The 22,437-nt window shown below is 40.7% G+C and overlaps 1 protein-coding gene across 22 annotated transcripts in view; it reads right to left on the reverse strand.

Moving 5' to 3' along the window:
• Positions 1–22,437, reverse strand: part of FGGY (FGGY carbohydrate kinase domain containing) — a 456,399-nt gene that overhangs the window by 234,847 nt on the left and 199,115 nt on the right. For all 22 annotated transcript variants that reach the window (XM_055235132.2, XM_063613860.1, XM_063613861.1 and 19 more), the window contains one exon: positions 8,082–8,210. In XM_055235132.2, coding sequence (XP_055091107.1) covers positions 8,082–8,210 — 129 coding nt within the window. The remainder of the gene's footprint in view (positions 1–8,081; positions 8,211–22,437) is intronic.

The raw sequence follows: 22,437 nt of genomic DNA on the forward strand, positions 1-22,437 counted from the left end.
ATTCCACGCTGGATCATGGGCATACAAATGTGAACATGATTTGGTAAAAAAACTGAAATAGTTGTAAAGTATTTCACAGATACAGTGTAGACAGTGATTGCTGTTTTTCTAAGAATGGATAAAATTTGGAGATGTTTCCACAAAGTAACATTTAGACTGAGTCCTGATGGATGAGTAGCAAAGGAAAGGAGGTGGAATGTGCATGATGTGCTGAAAGATGGCCAAGCGGTCCCGTGTGGCTTGACTCTGAAATAGATGAGGTAGAAACCATCCTGTCCTCCCTACTCCTCAGGCTTCACTTCTATTATTTCCTTAATCTCACAACTACTTTTACTGAAGAGTCAATTTCACAAAATACATTTCAACAAAGTACTAATGTATCAGCAAAACCCTTAATGTGGGCTGCTTTTTGGCTTCTATAGAAATAAGCTGAACTGATGAAGAGAAATAAGATCACTGGAGGTGTTCCAGGAGAGAATAGGGTTTCTCACCTTCAGTGCTACTGACATTTGACATTTGAAGCTGGATAATTCTTTGTTGCAGGGGGTTGGCCTGGGCATTGTAAGGTGTTTGGCAGCATCCCTGGCCTCTACCCACCACATGCCAGTGCCATTTCCCTTTCCCCAGACGCAATAAACAAAACTGTCCCCAGACATTGCCAAATGTCCCGAGGGGTCAAATCACCCCTGGTTGAGAACCACTGGCCTAGAGAAAAGATACATGAACCTTGGAGGCAGACTCAATTTCAAATCTTGCTATGAGATTAGCTATGTGATTGTGGAAACGTTATTCTTTCTGCCTTCAATTCCCTCATGTGCAGAATGGGGAAACATCTACCTTGCAGGCTTATTGTGAGGAGCAAGAGATAAAGTCTGAGCAGTATCAGGTAGAGTACTTGGCACATAGGACACATGTAAGAAATGGTCATCATAGTAGTACCAGTCAGAGTGGTGGTTATACTTGTTCTAATTAATGTTATTATTTTATTATTAGAAATGAAGCCTAGTTGAAGTTTAAAAGCCACAAAAATTAAATAAATTCCACTTTACCAGGAAGCAATAACAAGGAAAGAAATGTCGTAATTAGATTACTAGACATCACTCCCTCCGGGAATCCTTTAATAAATTTTTAAGTCTCAATTTTAGGCCCATTTTATGTTTTTCCAAAGCCTTCCATACATGGCACAAGTACTTGTAACTGTTGATTTACCTGTCTGTGTTCTTTACTAGAATACAAATTCCCAGAAGTCCACTTCTCTCTCATAGTCTCTGTCTAATCCCATGAACTAGTAAAGTGGGTCGTCAATAAATATTATTAAAGACTTTCCTTTTTCAAAATTTGTTACTTGCTCACATTTTTAGGGTCAAATTAAAGAGCAGAGTGGATCACATTTAAATAGGTAGGTCATTTTTTATAACACAGTGATAAGTGTGCACAAAGCATGGGCTTAAGCCACGCATCTCTCATTTAACTGTGTAGCTTTCAGAATGTTAGGTAGTCTTGTGAGCCTCAAATATCTCATCTGACAAATGGAATAATAGTATGTATAAAGTTGCTTTAAGAATTAAGTGTAAGATAATAAATATCTATTCTTGAGTTTACAATACACCGAGTCTCAGCTGTTTGCTGTGCAAAATGAGGGAACACATACCTCTCCTAACTTCACTACAAAGTTGCTATAAGGAGCAAATTCTACAATAAACATAGATGTGTTTTGTATTAGTCCATTCTCACATTGCTATAAAGGAATACCTGAAACTAAGCAATTCATAAAAGACAGAGTTTTAATTGGCTCAACGTTCTGCAGGCTGTGTAGGAAGCATGACGGTGTCTGCTTGGCTTCTGGGGAGGCTTCAGGAAACTTGCAATCATGGCAAAAGGTGATAGGGAAGCAGGCACTTCACACGGGCGGAGCAGGAGCAAGAGAGAGAGTGGGGTGGTGCAACACACTATTAAACAACCAGATCTGAAGGGAGCTCATGCACTATCATGAGAACAGCACCAAGGGGATGATGCTAAACCGTTCATGAGAAATCCACCACTATGATACAATCCCCTCCCAATAGGGCCCACTCCAACACTGGGGATTACAATTTGCATGAGATTTGGGTGAGGACACAGATCCAAACCATATCATGCTTCATAAACCAAAAGTTTACAAACGCAATGGATTATTGCCAATATGTATATTTCTTTATCCATCATGCTACATTTAGTATATATACTACTTATAAATAAATGTTCCCCCCAAATCACATTATCTAAAGTCGCAGCCTGTCTATCCTGTCTTCTAGAACACTGATAATGGTGAGACATGTAATTGGCATGTTTTATTGCTTACTGGAACAAACTATGTGTTGTTCTAGGGCATGAACCAAAGGCCCTTTTTGCAAGACTGGCTCAAAAATTCTTTCCTTTAAAAAGAAAAGAGGCTGGGCGCAGTGGCTCACGCTTGTAATCCCAGCACTTTGGGAGGCCGAGGTGGGCGGATCACGAGGTCAGGAGATCGAGACCACAGTGAAACCCCGTCTCTACTAAAAACACAAAAAATTAGCCGGGCGTGGTGGTGGGCGCCTGTAGTCCCAGCTACTCGGAGAGGCTGAGGCAGGAGAATGGCGTGAACCCGGGAGGCGGAGCTTGCAGTGAGCCGAGATTGCACCACTGCACTCCAGCCTGGGAGACAGAGCGAGACTCCGTCTCAAAAAAAAAAAAAAAAAAAAGAAAGAAAAGAAATTCAAAATCCTCACTTTGGTCTGGCTCTGCAATTGAAATGAGCAGTTTAAACTAATTCAATATCTGGCCCAGATGAGCAATTTAAGCCAATTCAACATCAGAGAAATAATCCAATATTGGTAATCAAATAGTTGTGCTAAACCAAGGAACAAAGCTTGCTCTTGGCCAAAACTTGGTAATGTGATGAGGGCAAAAAGGAGACAGATTTCCAGACATCTAGAAGAACCCAAACTTTTGCTCCTGCAGAAATGAGCCAAGTATAACTATTGTATAGGGACAATTGCCTTTGAATGAGAGGTTATTCTCTCTCTCAGTTGTAATATTCGTTCCTCATGGAGGGAATGCCATTCATTCATTCACTCATTCACTAAATATGCGTGTGTGAAGGGTCCTCCATATGTAAAGCACTCTGCAGGCTGCTGCAGTGGGAGTATGAAACAACAGCGTGCCCAAAGAGTTTATAAATTAGTAGATGAGGCAATGTGGCACACACAAACCTGCAAGCGCAAGACACAGTGGGGGAAAAAGAGGGAGTGCTTAAGTCAACTTGGGAAGTCAGGGAGGGCTTCCCAGAGGAGAACAGGATTCAAGATTTGATGGATAATCAGGAGTTTGACAGATAAGAGCAACTGAGAGGAGAAGGGCCTGAGACAGAAATCAGGTTGTTATTGCCTTTCAGGACAGTTGGGGTGCTGGAGCCAAGAACAGACCTGGAAAAAAGTTAACGTTATTTTTATAAGCTAGAAAAATATCAGCAGCAGGAGCCCTGGCCAGAACCACCCCCACAAAGTGCAAACAAAGCTACTCCTATCTTCTGACTGTCTGCTGCAGAACTTACTAACCAGCACCTTAAGAACAAAATGTTCTTTTATCGTTGATTTTTATTCCCACAAAGTCCTTCCTCCTCTTTTTCCAGAACTGGGAAAAGCATGGGTTGAGTTTTGCTTGCTTCTTTGATCTTTATCCTCCCATCCCAGGCCTCCCTTGGGAATGAAAGTCCAGGGGTATTTCTCTAAAGCAGAGTGCTGACCGCTCATACTAGTCAGAATGTGGGGTCTAAAGCAGGCCATTTGAAGTGACTACAGTTGTCAGGGTTTGCTGGTGAGAGGCCTGGATGGCCTCTTCCTGGATGGCAATTCTGAATCCAAAGCTGGGTCTGTACTTGACATTCAGAAATCTCTTAACACAGGGTTCATTTTGCCAGTTCTTGAGGCTATTACTGACCTCAACCTATACAGAATCACAAAGCAGTGAATCCTGCATTCTGTTGTCTCTCACTCTCTCACAAAAGTACTGCAAAACACCATATTTGTAGGCAGAAACACAATCTAAATCCAGAACTTAAAATTCCATTTTGAGTGCCCTTATCATAGCATCACAATATGTCTCAGGGATTGGCTGTCCCAAACCTATACTATTAAGCTACAAACATGCAGGCAAGGGAGAACAATGAGAATTTTCTTTCGGTTGCATTCACTCAATTATATTTAGTTAATATAGAGTTGGACCCATGGACAACCTTTTCAAGATTTTCAGGCCTCTGTTCACCTCCACATACTAAGAGGGTTATAGGAAAGGTAGAAATGAAAGGAAACATTTGCTCCCAGGCCTCCTATCTTTTTTGAGATATCCTAATCTTGGATTGGCTGTAAGGTGATGGGTAAAGGAAGAGGCATAAGAAGGCATAATAAGGATAAAACATAGTCAACATATATTAAGTAAGTCTGTACTATCCCGTCATCATGGACTATCACCTTCCTGTGCCCTTCCCAGCCACTGCTGGCATCTAAGTTCAGGCCTTAAAGAATCCAAGGTTCTTATTCTATCTTTCCATTAAAAAACAAAACAAAACAAAAAACTATTCTATCTTTTCACTAACAAAAATATGGGGGAAAGTTACTAACTTACTGCATTAGTCTGTTTTTATGATGCTGATAAAGACAAACCTGAGACTGGGAAGAACAGGATGTTTAATTTGACTTACAGTTCCACATGGCTGGGACGTCTCATAATCATGGCGGAGGGCAAAAGGCACTTCTTACATGGTGGCAGCAAGAAAGAATGAAGAAGAAGCAAAGGTGGAAACCCCTGATAAACCCATCAGATCTCGTGAGACTTACTATCATGAGAATAGCATGGGAAAGACCGGTCCTTATGATTCAATTACCTCCCCCTAAGTCCCTCCCACAACGTGGAAATTGTGGGAGATATAATTCAGTTGAGATTTGAATAGGGACACAGCCAAATTATTATCATTCCGCCCCTGGCCCCTCCAAATCTCAGGCCCTCACATTTCAAAACCAATCATGCCCTCCCAACAGTACCCCGAAGTCTTAACTCATTTCAGAATTAATCCAAAAGTCCACAGTCCAAAGTCTCATCTGAGACAAGGCAAGTCCCTTCCGCCTATGAGCCTGTAAAATAAACAACAAGCCAGTTACTTCCTAGATACAATGTGGGTAGAGGTATTAGGTAAATATAGCCATTCCAGGAGAAATTGGCCAAAACAAAGGGGTTGCAGGGCCCAGGCAAGTCCAAAATCCAGGAAGGCAATCAAATTTTAAAGCTCTAAAATGATCTCCTTTGACTCCAGGTCTCATATCCAGGTCACACTGATGCAAGAGGTGGGTTCCCATGGTCTTGGGCAGCGCTGCCCCTGTGGCTTTGCAGGGAACAGCCTCCCTCCCAGCTGCTTTCCCAACAATCCTCCAAAGTCTTAACTCATTTCAGAATTAACCCAAAAGTCCACAGTCCAAAGTCTCATCTGAGATAAGGCAAGTATCTTCCCTCTATGAGCTTGTTACCCAGTACCAAAGTTGCGTCCACATTTTCAAGTATCTTTTCAGCAACGCCCCACTCTACTGGTACCAATTTACTGTATTAGTCTGTTTTTATTCTGCTGATAAAGACATACCTGAGACGAGGAAGAAAAGAGGGTTTAATCTGACTTACAGTTCCACATGGCTGGGGAGATCTCATAATCACGGCGGAGAGCAAAAGGCACTTCTTACATGGTGGCAGCAAGAGAGAATGAGGAAGAAGCAAAAGCGGAAACTCCTGATAAACCCATCAGATCTCGTGAGACTTATTCACTATCACAAGAATAGCATGGGAAAGACCGCCCTCCATGATTCAATGATCTACCCCTGGGTCCCTCTCACAACATGTGGGAATTCTGGGAGATACAACTCTGTGGAGATTTGAATGGGGACACAACCAAACCATATCACTTACAAGCATTTGCATTTTATGGGGAACAAAAGGCTTAAGCCAAAGCTTCTAAGGGTAAAACTTCTGCCACTGAACATCTCTGTTTAGGAAAAAGGTGAGGGTCATTGACAGTCTCCCCTCCTGGAGGACATAGTGAGTCCTGGGCAGAAGTGAGAAGGTGTGTTTTGGCACGTCCCTGAGGGAAGTCTGGGAAACTGACAAGGAAACTGTAGTGCCTGCGGCTCTTCAAGCAGCAGATCTCTTTCTTTCAGCATATGCCGGTCCCAGCCAAGTGCTTGTCACCCAGGTAGGGGTGGATGATCAACACTGTCACCCCAGGGGTAATTTAAAAAGTATGACAGGGAAAGCTTTCATGGCCTCACACATGATCTGGAATGTCAGGATTGCTAGGGGACAGAAACATTCATGTCTGCCTAGACCTCAAGTTCTCTCTGCACTTGTACGTAAAAACCAAAATCTTAACATTCCAATCAAAAGCACACATTGCTCACAATGAAAAGTAATTGGAGAGAAACAACCTTGCCTGTATTCAGAACTATGTTACATAGCATTCAACCAACCTACATATATTATGAGTTGTTTACTAATTCTTAGGCACTGTTTTAGATCCTGAGGACAGAGAGATGAACAGGACAGACATGTCCCTAGATTGATGAGAGCGATCCTACTCTGGAAGTCCATGTAGTATGTAGAACAAGGCATCATCTAATAATCCGTTGCATAAGAAAACAGATTAATCTTCACTCTACTGTTTAAAGCCATCTCACCTTATTCTTGCCTTAATGTGACTATTCATTTAATAAACTTACAAGCAGCTATAGGAACCAGACACAGGGCTTGGCATGAAGGATACAGGACAGATAACATAATGTTCCTGCTCTCAAGGAGTTCACACTCTAATGGAAACGACAAGCAGATATATTAGAAATTACAATGCAATATGATCATTTCTTCAAATAGTTTGCTGAAAAAAAAACATAATTTAGAGAATTTCTAAATACACCTGAGTGTTTCATGGAAGGCTATGCAGAGCAGAAAGCATCTGATATTGGTCTTGCAGTTAGAGGAGGAGTTAGCCAGCTGGAGAAGTGGAGCACCAATCATTCTGGACAAAGAACATGTGTGCCAAGTCACAGAGGTGTAAATGCATGGGCAGAGTAGGGGCAGATTTGATGGAAGTGTCTGAAAGTATACACACATAGAATGGAAACACAGCTCCACAAAGCAGTGCCTTCCCTTACTTTGTGAAACGTACTCTGATGTTTTCCACTTTGTTCTATTCAATTCTGTTCCATTCTGTTGTGCAAATTCAGTGGTCATGTCCTGCTAAATTGATCTCATGAATTATAAACCATAGTTTAAAACAAAACATTGTTAGAATGAAAGGCTAGGAAAAAAATATATGGCTATAGTTGAGATGAGAGATGCTGAGAACCAGAACAACTTCCCCTGCAAAAAACACACACAACCTGCAATAAGGATGAGGAAGTCATCATTCTTTACTGTAATTCTTTGTTTCCCTGTGTGCTTTCCCATTAAAAACTGGGGAAGAGACCTTGGTTTTATTTGGTTTTGTTTTAAGTTCACTGTCTCCTAGCACCATGCCTGGACATGGTTTTAAGTGTTCAACGGGTGTTTTGTGAATGAACAAATGAATACATGAATGAAAGGCCTGAGAGTTATGTAGAAGATAAAATCAAGACTACAACCAAGGAACTGGATACAGGACATAAGCCAAATATATTATCAAAATAAATCTATGAGACTTATAAGGGTTTTGTAGTACCTAACAAAAAAACAGTAGAGCTAAGTGTGGCAAGAAATTAACATATCTTTTTTGAATTTTCGGTAAACAAAAGAACTATGCAGAAAGTTATTCAAATACATTTTTTCTATTGCCATGTATAAATTAATACAATTATAAATAAATCTTATCATTAATGAAAAGTTCTGTAATTCTATCCAAATGCCTAACTGTAAAAAGGCTTTTCATTATTATATCCTGAAACACCAAAGTCCTTGACCTTTGCTTTAAAAACAGAAAAGGAGTGTCTTCGGTTCTAGGGAATATTCCATTTAAATACAGTTTTGGCTGTAGGCAACAAATAAGAGATTACCCAGTCCTCCTGCATGGGCATCAATGAGTGAAGCTGCGACCGCAATCCCAGGGAGAAGGCCAAGGTCTCTTGCGGCCTCTGGTGTGAGCCCATTTCCAAGAGAAGCTCCAGGGGGTAGCACTTGGTTTCCTGGGTAGACATGAGAAAAAACAAACACTATCAGTTTGAAAAACACAAAAGTAAACAGAGGGTTTTTTTTTTTTTTTTAAGAGAAACTCTTTGCTCTCTCCTCCCTCCTCTGCATTTGCAAAGATAAAAACCATGCAGTCATCAAGAGTCCCTTTGCTTATCCAGTGACTTTGGTGTACGTGCTTGGTATCTATGGGTCATGCTCTGGGGAGCTTTACAAACAAGGAGCTCTAAAGCATCATTCAAACCAGACAAAGATTCTGAAAATGGGAAATTTCAAAAGGAATATAAACACAGTAGCCTCTTAAATACAAGGTTTAAATGCTCAAACCATTCTAAATGGGCTTCCTAACACAGTAGATCTACTAACCTACTTAAACGCACGTGAACCCACATGTTCACACATCCATACACCCTCTCTAATGAACATATATTCCTAAGTCAAGAAAACTTACTCTTGCAGTTGCTTCCTGGCAGAGGATAAGGGGAAAAAGGTGTACTTTGTACCAACAAATAGTTTGTTAAAAAGTTTTTCTCAGCTGGAAAAAACACTCCAGTCTAAACCTTTGCAAATTTTACAAGGCTGCCATTTGCACAACCATATAATACCATTTGAATGTTCTTTAGAGTTGTGCAATGCAGTGACCCTGATTTTTCAAGTGACCTTGAATTCTTGCAATCAGTAAGGCCTTCAGTTAAGAATTGATTGTCTTGCTTTGTGTGGGTGCTGTGGGGCTGTAAAAAGCAGTCCTTGCCCCCAACCTAGTTAGGAAGACAAGATAAGAACCCAGAGAACCACGTAAGACAGAATAGAATGAAATGATCCATCTGCTCCTAGGTGTTAAACAGAGCCTGAGCCCTCTCTCATCCCCCAAGGAATTCTATAGTATTTCTGCACTGCAGGGACGGGCTAGGAGTTGACTCATAGATATATTAAGACCCCTTTGAGCCCCAGGATATAATCTGGGTGCATGATCAGCAATTTTGAGTGCTAAGATGCCACTTGTTAATTGTTCCATGGAGCTCAAGGACTGGGCAGAGGTGCTCCAGGACCTCTCGGGGTAGAGGTGAAGGTGGAGGTTGGGAGAGGGGTCAGAGAGTGAACAGCTTAACCAACCTCCTCTAAATGGAACCAAAGCACCTAGACAACACCATTTTTATCCATTTTAAGTAAAGAGCTTCTATCTATAATTGAATATGAAAATAAGTTTAGCTAAGAAGAGGAAGACTGAAACCTCTGCAGTGACTTCTAGAAGAACTCTGCTGTCCAATATGGCAGCCACTAGTCACATGTGGACTGAGCACTTAAAGTATGGCTAGAGTAACTCAGGGACTAAATTCTTCATTTTATTTAGTTTTAACTTCAACTTAAAAACTGATATTGAATTCAGTTACTGAAAAACTTTCAAGTATGTTTGGAACAACTTGGGTATGCAAATCTACTTTTTCTATATTAATTCAAGAAATCTAAATCAAGTATTTCCAACAAAAATCTAGCGTCTGAATTGAGAGGTGTTAAGTGGAAAATACACATCAGATGTCAAAGATTTCATCTGGAAAAACGAATGTAAAATATCTCAATAATTTTTATAACAATTCCATGCTAAAATAATAATCTGAATATACTAAGTTAAATAAGATACATTAAAAATTAGTGTCACTTTCTTTAGCATGGCTACTAAAAAATTTAAAATTACATATGTGGCTCATATTATATTTCTATTTGACACTGATGGTCTGGAAGATAAGTTTAAGATGCTCAAAGGATGGGGCAGAGAACAGGAAAATCTTAGTCTGTTTTGAATGCCAAAGTAGCAGAAACCTGGAAAAGAGCAGTGCCCTTGGCTTTGTATAATACGGTTCTGGACAATATCTTAATTATGTCACTATGGCTAGTATCTAACACAGGAGAGACTGCACTCCAGTTTGCTGAGCACTTTCATGCTAGGGACTGCACTAAGGACACAGCATGCATTTTCTCATTTCATTTTCATATTAACCCTCTCTGAAGGGTACAATAGTACCCATACTACCCCCATTTCACAGACAGATGGGAAAATTGTGGTTTATAGAAGAAAAATAAACTCCCTAGTGACAGCCTAAGAGCTGAGGACAGGCCATGGGTTCTACTCTGACTGATACCCAAACCTCTGCTCTTATTCATTACATTACATTTTGGAGTAAATGCTGTTTAAAAATGGGTTCCGAATGGATGAAGGAATCAAGAGAAGTTTTTTTAGAACAAGCATTATGTATTTTAAAAAAAAAAAAAGCAAAAAGGAAAAGAAAAAGGAGCACCGTTTAGAAATCTTGCCTACTAAATTGAGATTTCTTAAAAATGGTTGTCATAGGAAGGTCAAAATGGAAATTCTCTTCCACCTCACCCCCAGTATCCACAAACATAAAAGGTGTAATTTTTATAAAAAAGGTTCCAGACAGGATTAGCAGGGTGGGGCACTCTTCCAAGTTTTCTCTACAGTAATTTAAGAAGAAACCTTAGCTGGTAAAGGAGCTTAATTTGATTCTATGTCCTCTAGGCTCAGAACATGAGGCTGCAGACCACTGCAAGGCAGAGAGAGTCCTGGGCATGCAGACAGGAGATCTGGGTCTAATCATAGGCTATAGGACCACAGGGAGCTTCATGAGCAGAGGATTCGTCTTGAGCAAGGACAGGAAAAAAGGGAGAAGGGGCCCCTAAGGGAACTATCAAAAGGGCTAGGTAAATTGGAACATAGGCTGGGGTGTGAACTGGTAGGCGGTGGGTGTTGAAGAACAGAGGAGGTTGGGGAAGCAGATGGGGCAGTGGATGCAGGGCCTTGTAATCCATACTTAAGTGTTTGAACTTAATCATGAAGCCCACTGTAAACCACTACAGGAGCATTAAGCCAGGAGGAAAGCGATTAAACTTGTGTTTTTTTTTTTTAAGCACTCTCTGGCAGTATTATAGCAGAGGACAGACTGGGGCTAGGGAAAACAGTGTGAATCTATTTCAGTAATCAAAGAAAGAGAGAGAATATAAGGATCTTCACTGAGATATTGGTAACGGAGATGTAGAAACAGAGGCAGACAAGAAGAGATTCCATGGAATAAGAAATAACAGGTCACAGTGGTTGCGTGGATATAGGAAGCATGGTAGAGACTGAGATACCATGGCTCAAACTCCCCCTTAAGGATGGAGTAAAGTCGGCAGACAGATGCCAGATGCTCCAGGGCCTGCCTCAGTTGCAGAGAGCCGCCTTCCCAAGGTGATGCACCTCCCAGGACAGCCAGCACCTGGTGACTTAGCAAAGCAGAGGCAGAAGGGCTGTGATGGACACCACTCACTCCAGAGATTCTGCTGAGTTCACCAAGGTGCTGCAGGAATGCACCTCAGTTCAGCTCTTTTCCGTCTACCCAGTCCTTCTCTCTCTTCCTTCTTTCACAGCTGACCATCCCTAATAAACACCTTATCCCCCAAAATCTGTCTCAGCCTTTGCTTCTGGAAAACCCAACCGATAGCAGTGAACCAGCCTTCTCCTCAATCCAGTGGTTAGGGATGAAAATAAATAAATACAAGGACAAATATCCCATCTTTCATTTGGAACCACAGCCTTCAGGAATAGGCTATCTGGACTCCAAGCAGGAAGGAGCTTCGTTTATTTAGAGACCAAAATGAAACAGCTTGGCATGAGAGAGGATGATAGAAACAGGTGAGAATCCCTGAGAAATCACCCCTTCAAAATCACACTCTATCAGCCAGAGGTACACTGAGGGCACTAGAGCTGTCAGAGGCAAACATTAGTGCCTCCTGACAACTTTTCCCAGTATAATCCTTGTCTGGCTTTTCTTTCACCATAAAATTAAATTATTCACAGCATTGCTTTTCCCAGAAATCAAGACTTCACTGCCTGAGCATTTGCAGTTCTTTCTAGGCTTCATTCAACCATTCATTCGTGCATTTTAACAAACATTTCAGAAACAATAGAACTAATGATTGCCTGCATAGATTTCCATCTACCATGTGCTAAGATCTAGGTGGTGAGGTCTCATATTGTGGTTTGGGACAAAGATGATGAAAAACTAAGACTTTTAGGGCCATGTAGAAAATGCTAGAAAGGTGAAATGTGAACATGGTGTTTCCAGAGAACTGTGGAGGGTCCAGTTAGGGTGGCTAGTAGAGTGAATACAGTCTTCAAGGTGAAGATGACTTTCAAGCCTGTGTGGAAAGGCAAGTTGGAGATTGGTGGTTTCAGTGCTGGCATGCTCTGGGGAAAGGGATAACAGCAGAGCAAAAAGTGAGTTTACTGTAGGGAGCCCTGAGGGGCACGGTATGTTTGAGGCATTTCGTATGTAGCAAAAAGGGGGACAAGGAGGAATAGAGAACTGGAATCGACCAGGACAAGAGGCAGCGGAGGGCTTCAGGCATGGCCAGGCAAGAAGGAATTGCCCAGAGGGGCACGACTGTAAGTGCTCAGATTGGGTTTTTAAGAAGATAAACGTGGCCGGGCGTGGTTGCTCAGGCCTGTAATCCCCAGCACTTTGGGAGGCCGAGGCAGGCAGATCACAAAGTCAGGAGTTTGAGACCAGCCTGGCCAACATGGTGAAACCCTGTCTCTACTAAAAATACAAAAAAAAAAAAAAAATTAGCTGAGCATGGTTGCAGTTGCCTGTAATCCCAGCTGCTTGGGAGGCTGAGGCAGGAGAATCGCTTGAACCCAGGAAGGTGGAGGTTGCAGTAAGCCGAGATTGCGCCACTGCACTCCATCCTGGGCAACAAGAACGAGACTCCGTCTCGAAAAAATTTTAAAAATAAAAAAGAAGATAAATATACAGTGTAAAGAAAAGCTTGGGGAATAATTTTTATCTTTAAAACAGTCAAACCAAGTGAAAAATAGAGGCTGCAAAACATTATGCAGTATATAACTTCCTTTTGTTAAATTAAGTTTAACTTAAAGGTGTCTGTTTGTAACTTCAGCCTAAAGGTTTCTTCATACACAGTGACTATAACCTAACTGGATTTGTAAACACACTATAACCTACTCTTGTAACTAGAAGCTGAGTCTCAGCCAATCACAGAAGACATACTTCAACCACCCACAGGCGGCCAACTGTTCAAACTCTGTTCAAATAAGGCTGATGCAGAGCTGTACCCAATCCAGCTGTTTCTGTACTTCACTTCCATTTTCTGTACCTCACTTCCCTTTTTCTGTCCATAATTTCTCTTCAACCATGTGGCTGAGCAAAAGTCTCTCTGAACCTATTCTGGCTGGGGACCTGCCCAATTCGTGAATCATTCTTTGCACAGTTAAACTGTTAAATTTAATTTGCCTAAAGGTTTTCTCTTAACAGCTGTAAGAACAACAACAATGAAAGTAGATGAACTATTTGTAAAAATACATTCCTAGGAGAAAAAAATGCAGAAAATAGGTTTTCTCTGGGTGGAGGAATTATGAGTGATTTCTTTTTTCTTTCCTTTTTTTCTTTTTTCCTCTAATTTCTAATTGGTCTACATTTCTTGTGTAATTTTTTTTTGAGACAGAGTCTTGCTCTGTTGCCCAGAATGGAGTGCAGTGGCACAATCTCAGCTCACTACAACCTCTGCCTCCTGGGTTCAAGCGATTCAAATGCCTCGGCTTCCCAAGTTGCTGGGACTATAGGCACATGCCAGCACAGCTGGCTAATTTTTGTATTTTTAGGAGAGACAGGGTTTCGCCATGTTGGCCAGGCTGGTCTCGAACTCCTGACCTCAAGTGATCCACCCACCTTGGCCTCCCAAAATGCTGGGATTACAGGCATAAGTCACCATGCCTAGTCTCTTGTATAATATTTTAAAAGATGTTTTTCCCCCTTAAATCTGTTCAGAATCCCACCTTGCCATTAAATGAATGAACTTGAATTAAGGTATAGATTTGGAACTCTAAGATAAATTCAGAAAAAATGGCAAGATGCAGAATAGTATTCTGAGTATGATCATGTGATTTTTTTTTTTAAAGAAAAGGATATAAAAATGTAAGCACATAAACCTCCAGAAAAATCCTAGAATTTTGTCACAGCATGGGTTGGGATCCAGTGTAGGGTACACTTCTCTAATGTTTGTGTTTCTTATATCCCACGACCTTGTATGTCTTTTGTGATCAAAACAATCTTACATTGAAATAAAAACAAAATAAAGGAGAATACTGGACACTTTTTCCAAACGCTGCTCCACAGTCTGAAGGCAGGAAAGAGACCCAAGGGCAGCTCACCTATTCTCTTGATTAGGCTGTCTCTGTCTCAGTGTACAGGCCCTCACCTGGGTATGTAAAAACACTATCACTCTGAGAGCACTTAGGCTCAAGTCTGCTGAATTCCCATTTGGATGGGCAGATTCAGTCTGAGTGGTCAAAAGCTGGAATCTACAATTATCTGGTGGTTGCAGTCCCTCTTCACAGGCGGGGGCTCCTATTACACCAAATCTTCCCCTACCAGTTTTTCAATTATCTATGACTAATGAGCACTTTGGGAACAGTTTCAGACACACACATAATCCTCTTTCCTGATGTCAGCAGCAGAAATTAATGACTATGTGGACTGCTGGGAGACAGAAAATGCATTATAATGGTCAACAGAACTGTTATCCTCTCCAGGAAGGGGTAAGTGGGGGTGGGGTGCTGAATTAACTGGAAGGTTCAGTGTTCTTTTGTCTTCCCACATATAATGAGATGAAACCCAGGAGGAGAGTTGGTTCCAGGCCCATGGAAATGTCAGAAAGAGCTTTGGGCATGGGTGGCATGTGACCCTGCTTCCTCTGTGCTTGGCACTGGGGGACCAGCCCCCAGCTCAGTTTTGCCAAAGTCAAGAGGCCAATCAGATTAGCTGGGAGAGTACAAAGTGGCACCATGTCTTACCAGCAGAGAGGGTCCTGGAGTCCTTTCAGACTGAACCTACAATCTGGTTTAGGGGTGGGGAAACAAAACTTTATGATAGCCTCATCACTTACTACAGAAATGTTTAATGAGTACCTGATACGAGCCAAGCACTGTTCAAATGCTAAAAGTGCATTAAGGAACAAGATAGATAAGGCCCCTACGCTCAAGGAGCTTACTTTCTAGTAGACACTATTCCCATCCAATACCTCTTCTTATTCCATCTTGTAGTTATTACATCTTGAGACACCTATGCAATTTGGACTGAGTTTTATATAATGTTATATCCCTGGCCCTATAGTCTAGCCTATAAGAGGTGTTTAATAAAGAAACACACACATATTTTTAATCCAACTTAAAAATTATGACCCTTATGTTGTGTTTTATTTTTCCCCTATTTATACCTCGATCTCTCTTTCCCACTAGACAGAAAATAGTTCAAATTATTTTATTTATCTCTGTATTCATTTCCCCTCAGCACAACGTCCAGCAGTGTCTAGAACATAAGTTCTCAGCAATGTTCATTTAGCTGAACTTAGTTTTTTTAAGACAAGAGATCATAAGACAAAGATCAATCAATTTAGACAAAAACATTAAACATACACTCACACAGGAAGCTGAATATCAATTGGGAGAGTACAGAGAAGAGACTGTATTAAGTTTAACTCTTGATCTTGAATGCTACTGGGACAAGAAATATGTTTTCTAACATAATCCCACCAGTAATACACTTTCATCTCTCTATCTTATTACAATGGAGTATGTCAAGGCTGTTTAGGGAAAAACTCTGAAATCATGTTTTTCCTCTGGTCTTACACCACAGCAATCATCCACATAGAAGGTGACTTCTGTGACTAAATGTGTAGGAGTTTCTCCCAACCACCAAGCAAGCACTTAATTCTGTAGCAGACGCCAGCTGGATGTCTTTAGTTCAATTCTGACATTATCTACTTAGAGATTGCATCAGATCTCACAGATTGAAGGCTCAGTCCCCAAGAATGCCCCCAACCCCACGCCCCAGACACCAGTGGCAAGTCCAACCTTCCACAACTTCTGAACTACTGGCTTCAAGTTGGGGTTCTCACAACCCCGTCTTTGGGTTTGATTAATTTGCTAGAGCAGCTCACATAACTCAGGGAAAGACATTTATTGGTTTATTATAAATACTACTACAAAGGATACAGATGAACAGATGCACATGGCAAGGTAAGGGGGAAGGAGCGCAGAACTTCCATGCCTTCCCTGGGCACTCCACCCTCCAGGAACATCCATGTGTTCAGCAATCAAAAAGCTCTCCAAACCCTGTACTCTTGGGTTTTTATGGGGGCTTTTTTACACAGGCATGATTGATAACCACGTAAAAATATGATTGGACCAAAAGCACATGATCCAAACCCAGCAAGGACTATCTGTTCAGACTTTTCTTGGCCTCTCTGTGTAGCATTCTTTCCACTTGGCTATGGGGCAGGACCCTCTCTGGAATGAGGGTCTTCTGATCCATAATCAAATTAGCATCCTACCTTGGGCAGGTGAAGAAGGACCAGAGGGGGGTCACTGAGAGAGACTGTTGCCTGAGGCCTCAAGTGCTCTAATGTTATAACAAGGGCTATGGGAGTTAACCAGGAATCATGGGCAAAAACCTATATATATGCATTTGTGGTGTTATTATATATATTTTTTTCACCCATGATTCCTGCTAACTCTCATGGTCCTTATTATATATTTAATTTAAAATTATATTTATTTTAATTAAATATAACATATTTAATTATATCTATATCATGTATATATATATTTATACATTATATATATTATATTTATATATATGATATATATATAACACCACAAAAGCCAAAGTGTATACCTAGAAAATAGGTGACCACCAGCAGGCCCAAGCATCTCATTACACATAGCAAATGCTACAGTGGCAAGATATTGTAGATACCACCTTTTTAGTGAAATAGAGGTTCTCAAATTCTCTTTGCCTGGTCAAGTCTGGTTCAAGAAGTCCAACAAGCAACTGGTAACTATTGTAGGTCAGTGTTGAGAGGAGTGCTGTACATAATTTGTATTTTAACACAATAAATATTATAATAGTAATAGTGCCCATTTATCAAAACCTATGAGCTTTTAGTCACTGCTCTTCTTACTTTTCAGTTGCTATCACCTTCATTGCTAACACCAAACCAATGGTATTAGAATTAGATTTTATAGGAATAGAATTAGATTCTCTACATGAAGAGTCTACGGTATTGCAACCTATTATTTTACAGTTGTAGAAACACAAGCACAGAAAGATTACATAATTTGTCCAAAGTCACTATGTAATGGGACATGGTCAAGATTTCAGCCCAAGATTCTCTGACTCGATGGTATGGCGTCTTCCTACTATACCATGTAGGTTAGAGAGGGCAGGCATAGAATGTGATAGGTAGAAAAGGAAGACCACCTCATTTGCAGGAGGCTCCCCTGGTAGGTCCTGTCTAGGAACAAAACCACAAGAGTCATGAAATCCGAACATGCTGAATCTTTTAGCTTCTTCCACTCCTCTCCTCTGATTCCTTCTCTGTTCCAAAAACAGAGACACGGGATTTCGAATGGCCCATACAGACCATCGACTTCAGTGTATACATTTTACAGTAGAGAAAACTGAACCTAGAGAAGGAGGTGGCTTCCCTGGAGTCAACCAGTTGTGGGAGCAGAGTCTAGATTGAATCCAGAGCTCCAGACTCAAGGAAGGCTTCTTCCACGTTGCCAGCACTCCCTGCTATGGCAGCACCATCCTGCATCTTCCCCCACCTGGAGTAGGAAGCTCATCTAAGCCAGGGCAGTAAGTCACAAAGAGAACAAGGGAGTTGGCAAAAATTCAACAGATTCCAGGGGTGTGGGTGGCCAATTCTGAACTATTCAGAGCATAAAGTATAGTCTTTTTAGCTTGAAATCATCATCCACTTTGGCATCCACAGTGACCCAATTCTCTAGCTAATTGCCGGTGCCCTATTTTGTTCTCACCTTGCCTAAGGCCACATGCAAAAAGCCCTCCCTGGGTAGATCATAATTAATCACTCTTTCCTCTACAATCCCACAGCATGTTTTTTGGAATTACATCATTCTGTTCAACATAATGGCTTTTTCCCTTGTGCTTCCCTCTTCTAATTTAGATTATAATCGCCTTGAGGGCAGAGCTCTTTTTGTAGATAATATATCCATAAGAGGCAGGTGGTTTAGCATAGCACTTGGGAGTTCAGGTTAGGGGGTGGACAGGCTTGGATGGAAGTGGTGGCTTTATCACTCACAGGGCTTGTGACCTTGGGCAAGTGATTTAACTTCCCTGCAACGGTTTCCTCACCTGTAAAAAGGCTATAATAATGTTATTTTTCTCCCAGAGTGGTTATGAGAATCAAGCAAGATAATGCAAATAAGCATTTTTAGCATGTTGTCTGCCACATGACAAATGCTAGACAAAAGTCAGATAAAATTATGGTTATTATGACTCCCTATTCCCAGTGTATTGGACATCGCCTGACACACAGAGGGTACTCAGCTCATTCTGGCTGAGCTTACAAAGCTTGAAGAGATCCTTGATGTTACAGCATGTGGAGATATATGCTTTTGGGGTCATGAGAGCAAACTGCAGAACCTGGGAAAGCTGTTAAAAAATTCACAGTGGTGGAATTCAGTTTTCTAGCACAAAAAGTTTCTCCCTATGGTCATGTCTCCATGGCATGCCTTCAGAGGAAAATGCTTTAGAAGTGCAGAAGGTGTTCTCTTTAGAGTTATTTTAAGAACAAAATGCTTGTTTCAAAAGGAAAATTCACTATTTTGTCAGCAAAATACCTGACTGTTAAGATGTCCAGTGCTTTCAAGACCCATGCAAACAGTTCTACCATGGAGAGTTACCCCACTTCTAGGAAAAGGAAAACTTGGGAAATACATGAAAATAGTTTAGCTGTCATTGTGCTAAAAATATTACAAGGTTTAAAGCAATGGTTTCTACAATTTTGCTTTGTTTTTTTCACAATCAAATACAAAGATCACATAAAGAAAACTAGGGATTTATATAGGTTTCTCAATTTTTTATCCTGTCTCATTTACTCATTAAAACCAAATCTTACGATCAGGATTTATTTGACACAAAATTGTATCACTAAAAACATAGGAAGGAGAGGATCTCAAAATAAAGAATGTTCTTTTTTAAGGTAAATACACTTCCTTTTATGACCTCATGTATTTAATTGCATCACACATCAGTGAACACTTTGTCAAGGGCCAGCGTTGGTTTCTCGTCTGGACTACTGTCTGCAAACTGCTGACTTAAAAAACGGTAACAGCCTCTTGACAATGGGTGAATCTACAGGATGTCAAACAGCAACTCTCAGGTGAACCACTCAGTCAGTGGATCTGGTGTTAACCATACAATGCCAAACATCTGGTGATCTGAAGACATCCGGGGCTTTTCTATCATGTAGACCAAACATGATTCAGGTAACTGACAAAATTTTTCACTTCCCAACCAGATGTCTTACTTGCATAGAAATGAAGCCCAACTTGTACTTTCATGTGCAAATAGGCTAGACATAAATTCACCCCTGGACGGCAGGATTAATTGCTTACCCTCAATGAATACTAAATTACGTATTATTTCTTCTTCTATTTCCAACTATTTTACCTTTGAAGGTTTTCTGCTATTGTTTTGAAAAGCACACATTTCATCTTAGAAATGGTCTTTCTTTTTACATGTTTCTTCCGCATTTTTTTTTTTTTTTTTTTTTTTTTTTTTGACAAGAAGGCAGTGTGCTACAATGAAAAGAGTGTGATCTTAGAAGTCAGGATAATCTGAGTTCTAATGTACCTACTTCCCCAACTTTAAGGGCCTTGCAAAAAAGGCACTTAAAACCCCTGAGTTCAGTTTCTTTGCAGATATGTATCATAAAAGCCATCTATAAGAGGCACTGTGAAGATATGAGATCATTTATTCCTGTAATATGTATTGGGTACTTGCTCTGTGCCTGGTACTGAGAGACCATGGAGAACCACAGTGTCTGCCTGTCCTCTAGGGGCTCTGTCAGTAACAAAACACTCATGCCTAACAAGCTGGAATGACAAACGTACCATAAAACTAAGGTGATATCTTTATTCAGGATTTTAAATAAAATTATGAGCAACTCCAACTGTTGCTGATCCTTAAAGGTGAATACGAAGTTTGTAAAAGGAAGGATGTGTCTGGAACCTTTTCTCTTCCTTAAATCTACTTTCAAGCATACCCTGGAATTTGCTCTGATCATGTTTGTTTAAAGAATTCATGTGGTTATCAATGACCTTCCACCTTCTATGCCGTTCTCCTGAAAACCAAGCATTTACTAGACAGAATATGGAAAACAGATAACAACGTGTCTCTTCAGTCAGGGTTGTAGGCAAATTTCAACAGTATGGAGACAATCAAATGACTAGGGTTCTTGTGTTTGAAATCCTTAAAGGGAAATACAAACATAAAAACACACACACACACACACACACATACACACATACATACATATATGAATAAAAGAGAGTAAAGATTTCTTTTTTTATTATACTTTAGGTTTTAGGGTACATGTGCACAGTGTGCAGGTTTGTTACATATGTATCCATGTGCCATATTGTTTTGCTGCACCCATTAACTCGTCATTTAGCATTACGTATATCTCCTAATGCTGTCCCACGCCGCTGCCCCCACCCCACAACACTCCCAGGAGTGTGATGTTCCCCTTCCTGTGTCCATGAGTTCTCATTGTTCAATTCCCACCTATGAGTGAGAACACGCGGTGTTTGGTTTTTTGTCCTTGCGATAGTTTACTGAGAATGATGCTTTCCAGTTTCATCCATGTCCCTACAAAGGACATGAACTCATCATTTTTTATGGCTGTATAGTATTCCATGGTGTATATGTGCCACATTTTCTTAATCCAGTCTATCGTTGTTGGACATTTGGCTTGGTTCCAACTCTTTGCTATTGTGAATAGTGCTGCAATAAACATACGTGTGCATGTGTCTTTATAGCAGCATGATTTATAGTCCTTTGGGTATATACCCAGTAATGGGATGGCTGGGTCAAATGGTATTTCTAGTTCTAGATCCCTGAGGAATCGCCACACTGACTTCCACAATGGTTGAACTAGTTTACAGTCCCACCAACAGTGAAAAAGTGTTCCTATTTCTGCACATCCTCTCCAGCACCTGTTGTTTCCTGACTTTCTAATGATGGCCATTCTACCTGGTGTGAGATGGTATCTCACTGTGGTTCTGATTTGCATTTCTCTGATGGCCAGTGATGATGAGCATTTTTTCATGTGTTTTTTGGCTGCATAAATGTCTTCTTTTCAGAAGTGTCTGTTCATGTCCTTTGCCCACTTTTTGATGGAGTTGTTTTTTTCTTGTAAATTTGTTTGAGTTCATTGTAGATTCTGGATATTAGCCCTTTGTCAGATGAGTAGGTTACAAAAATTTTCTCCCATTCTGTAGGTTGCCTGTTCACTCTGATGGTAGTTTCTTTTGCTGTGCAGAAGCTCTTTAGTTTAATTAGATCCCATTTGTCAATTTTGGCTTTTGTTGCCATTGCTTTTGGTGTTTTAGACATGAAGTCCTTGCCCACGCCTATGTCCTGAATGGTATTGCCTAGGTTTCCTTGTAGGATTTTAATGGTTTTAGGTCTAACATTTAAGTCTTTAATCCATCTTGAATTAATTTTTGTATAAGGTGTAAGGAAGGGATCCAGTTGCAGCTTTCTACATATGGCTAGCCAGTTTTCCCAGCACCATTTATTAAATAGGAAATCCTTTCCCCATTGCTTGCTTTTGTCAGGTTTGTCAAAGATCAGATAGTTGTAGATATGCGACATCATTTCTGAGGACTCTGTTCTGTTCCATTGATCTATGTCTCTGTTGTGGTGCCAGTACCATGCTGTTTTGGTTCCTGTAGCCTTGTAGTATAGTTTGAAGTCAGGTAGCGTGATGCCTCCAGCTTTGTTCTTTTAGCTTAGGATTGACTTGGCGATGCGGGCTCTTTTTTGGTTCCATATGAACTTTAAAGTAGTTTTTTTCCAATTCTGTGAAGAAAGTCATTGGTAGCTTGATGGCGATGGCATTGAATCTATAAATTACCTTGGGCAGTATGGCCATTTTCACGATATTGATTCTTCCAACCCATGAGCATGGAATGTTCTTCCATTTGTTTGTATCCTCTTTTATTTCATTGAGCAGTGGTTTGTAATTCTCCTTGAAGAGGTCCTTCACATCCCTTGTAAGTTGGATTCCTAGGTATTTTATTCTCTTTGAAGCAGTTGTGAATGGGAGTTCACTCATGAT

This window comes from Symphalangus syndactylus, chromosome 19, assembly GCF_028878055.3.
Source record: "Symphalangus syndactylus isolate Jambi chromosome 19, NHGRI_mSymSyn1-v2.1_pri, whole genome shotgun sequence".
NCBI lineage: Eukaryota > Metazoa > Chordata > Mammalia > Primates > Hylobatidae > Symphalangus > Symphalangus syndactylus.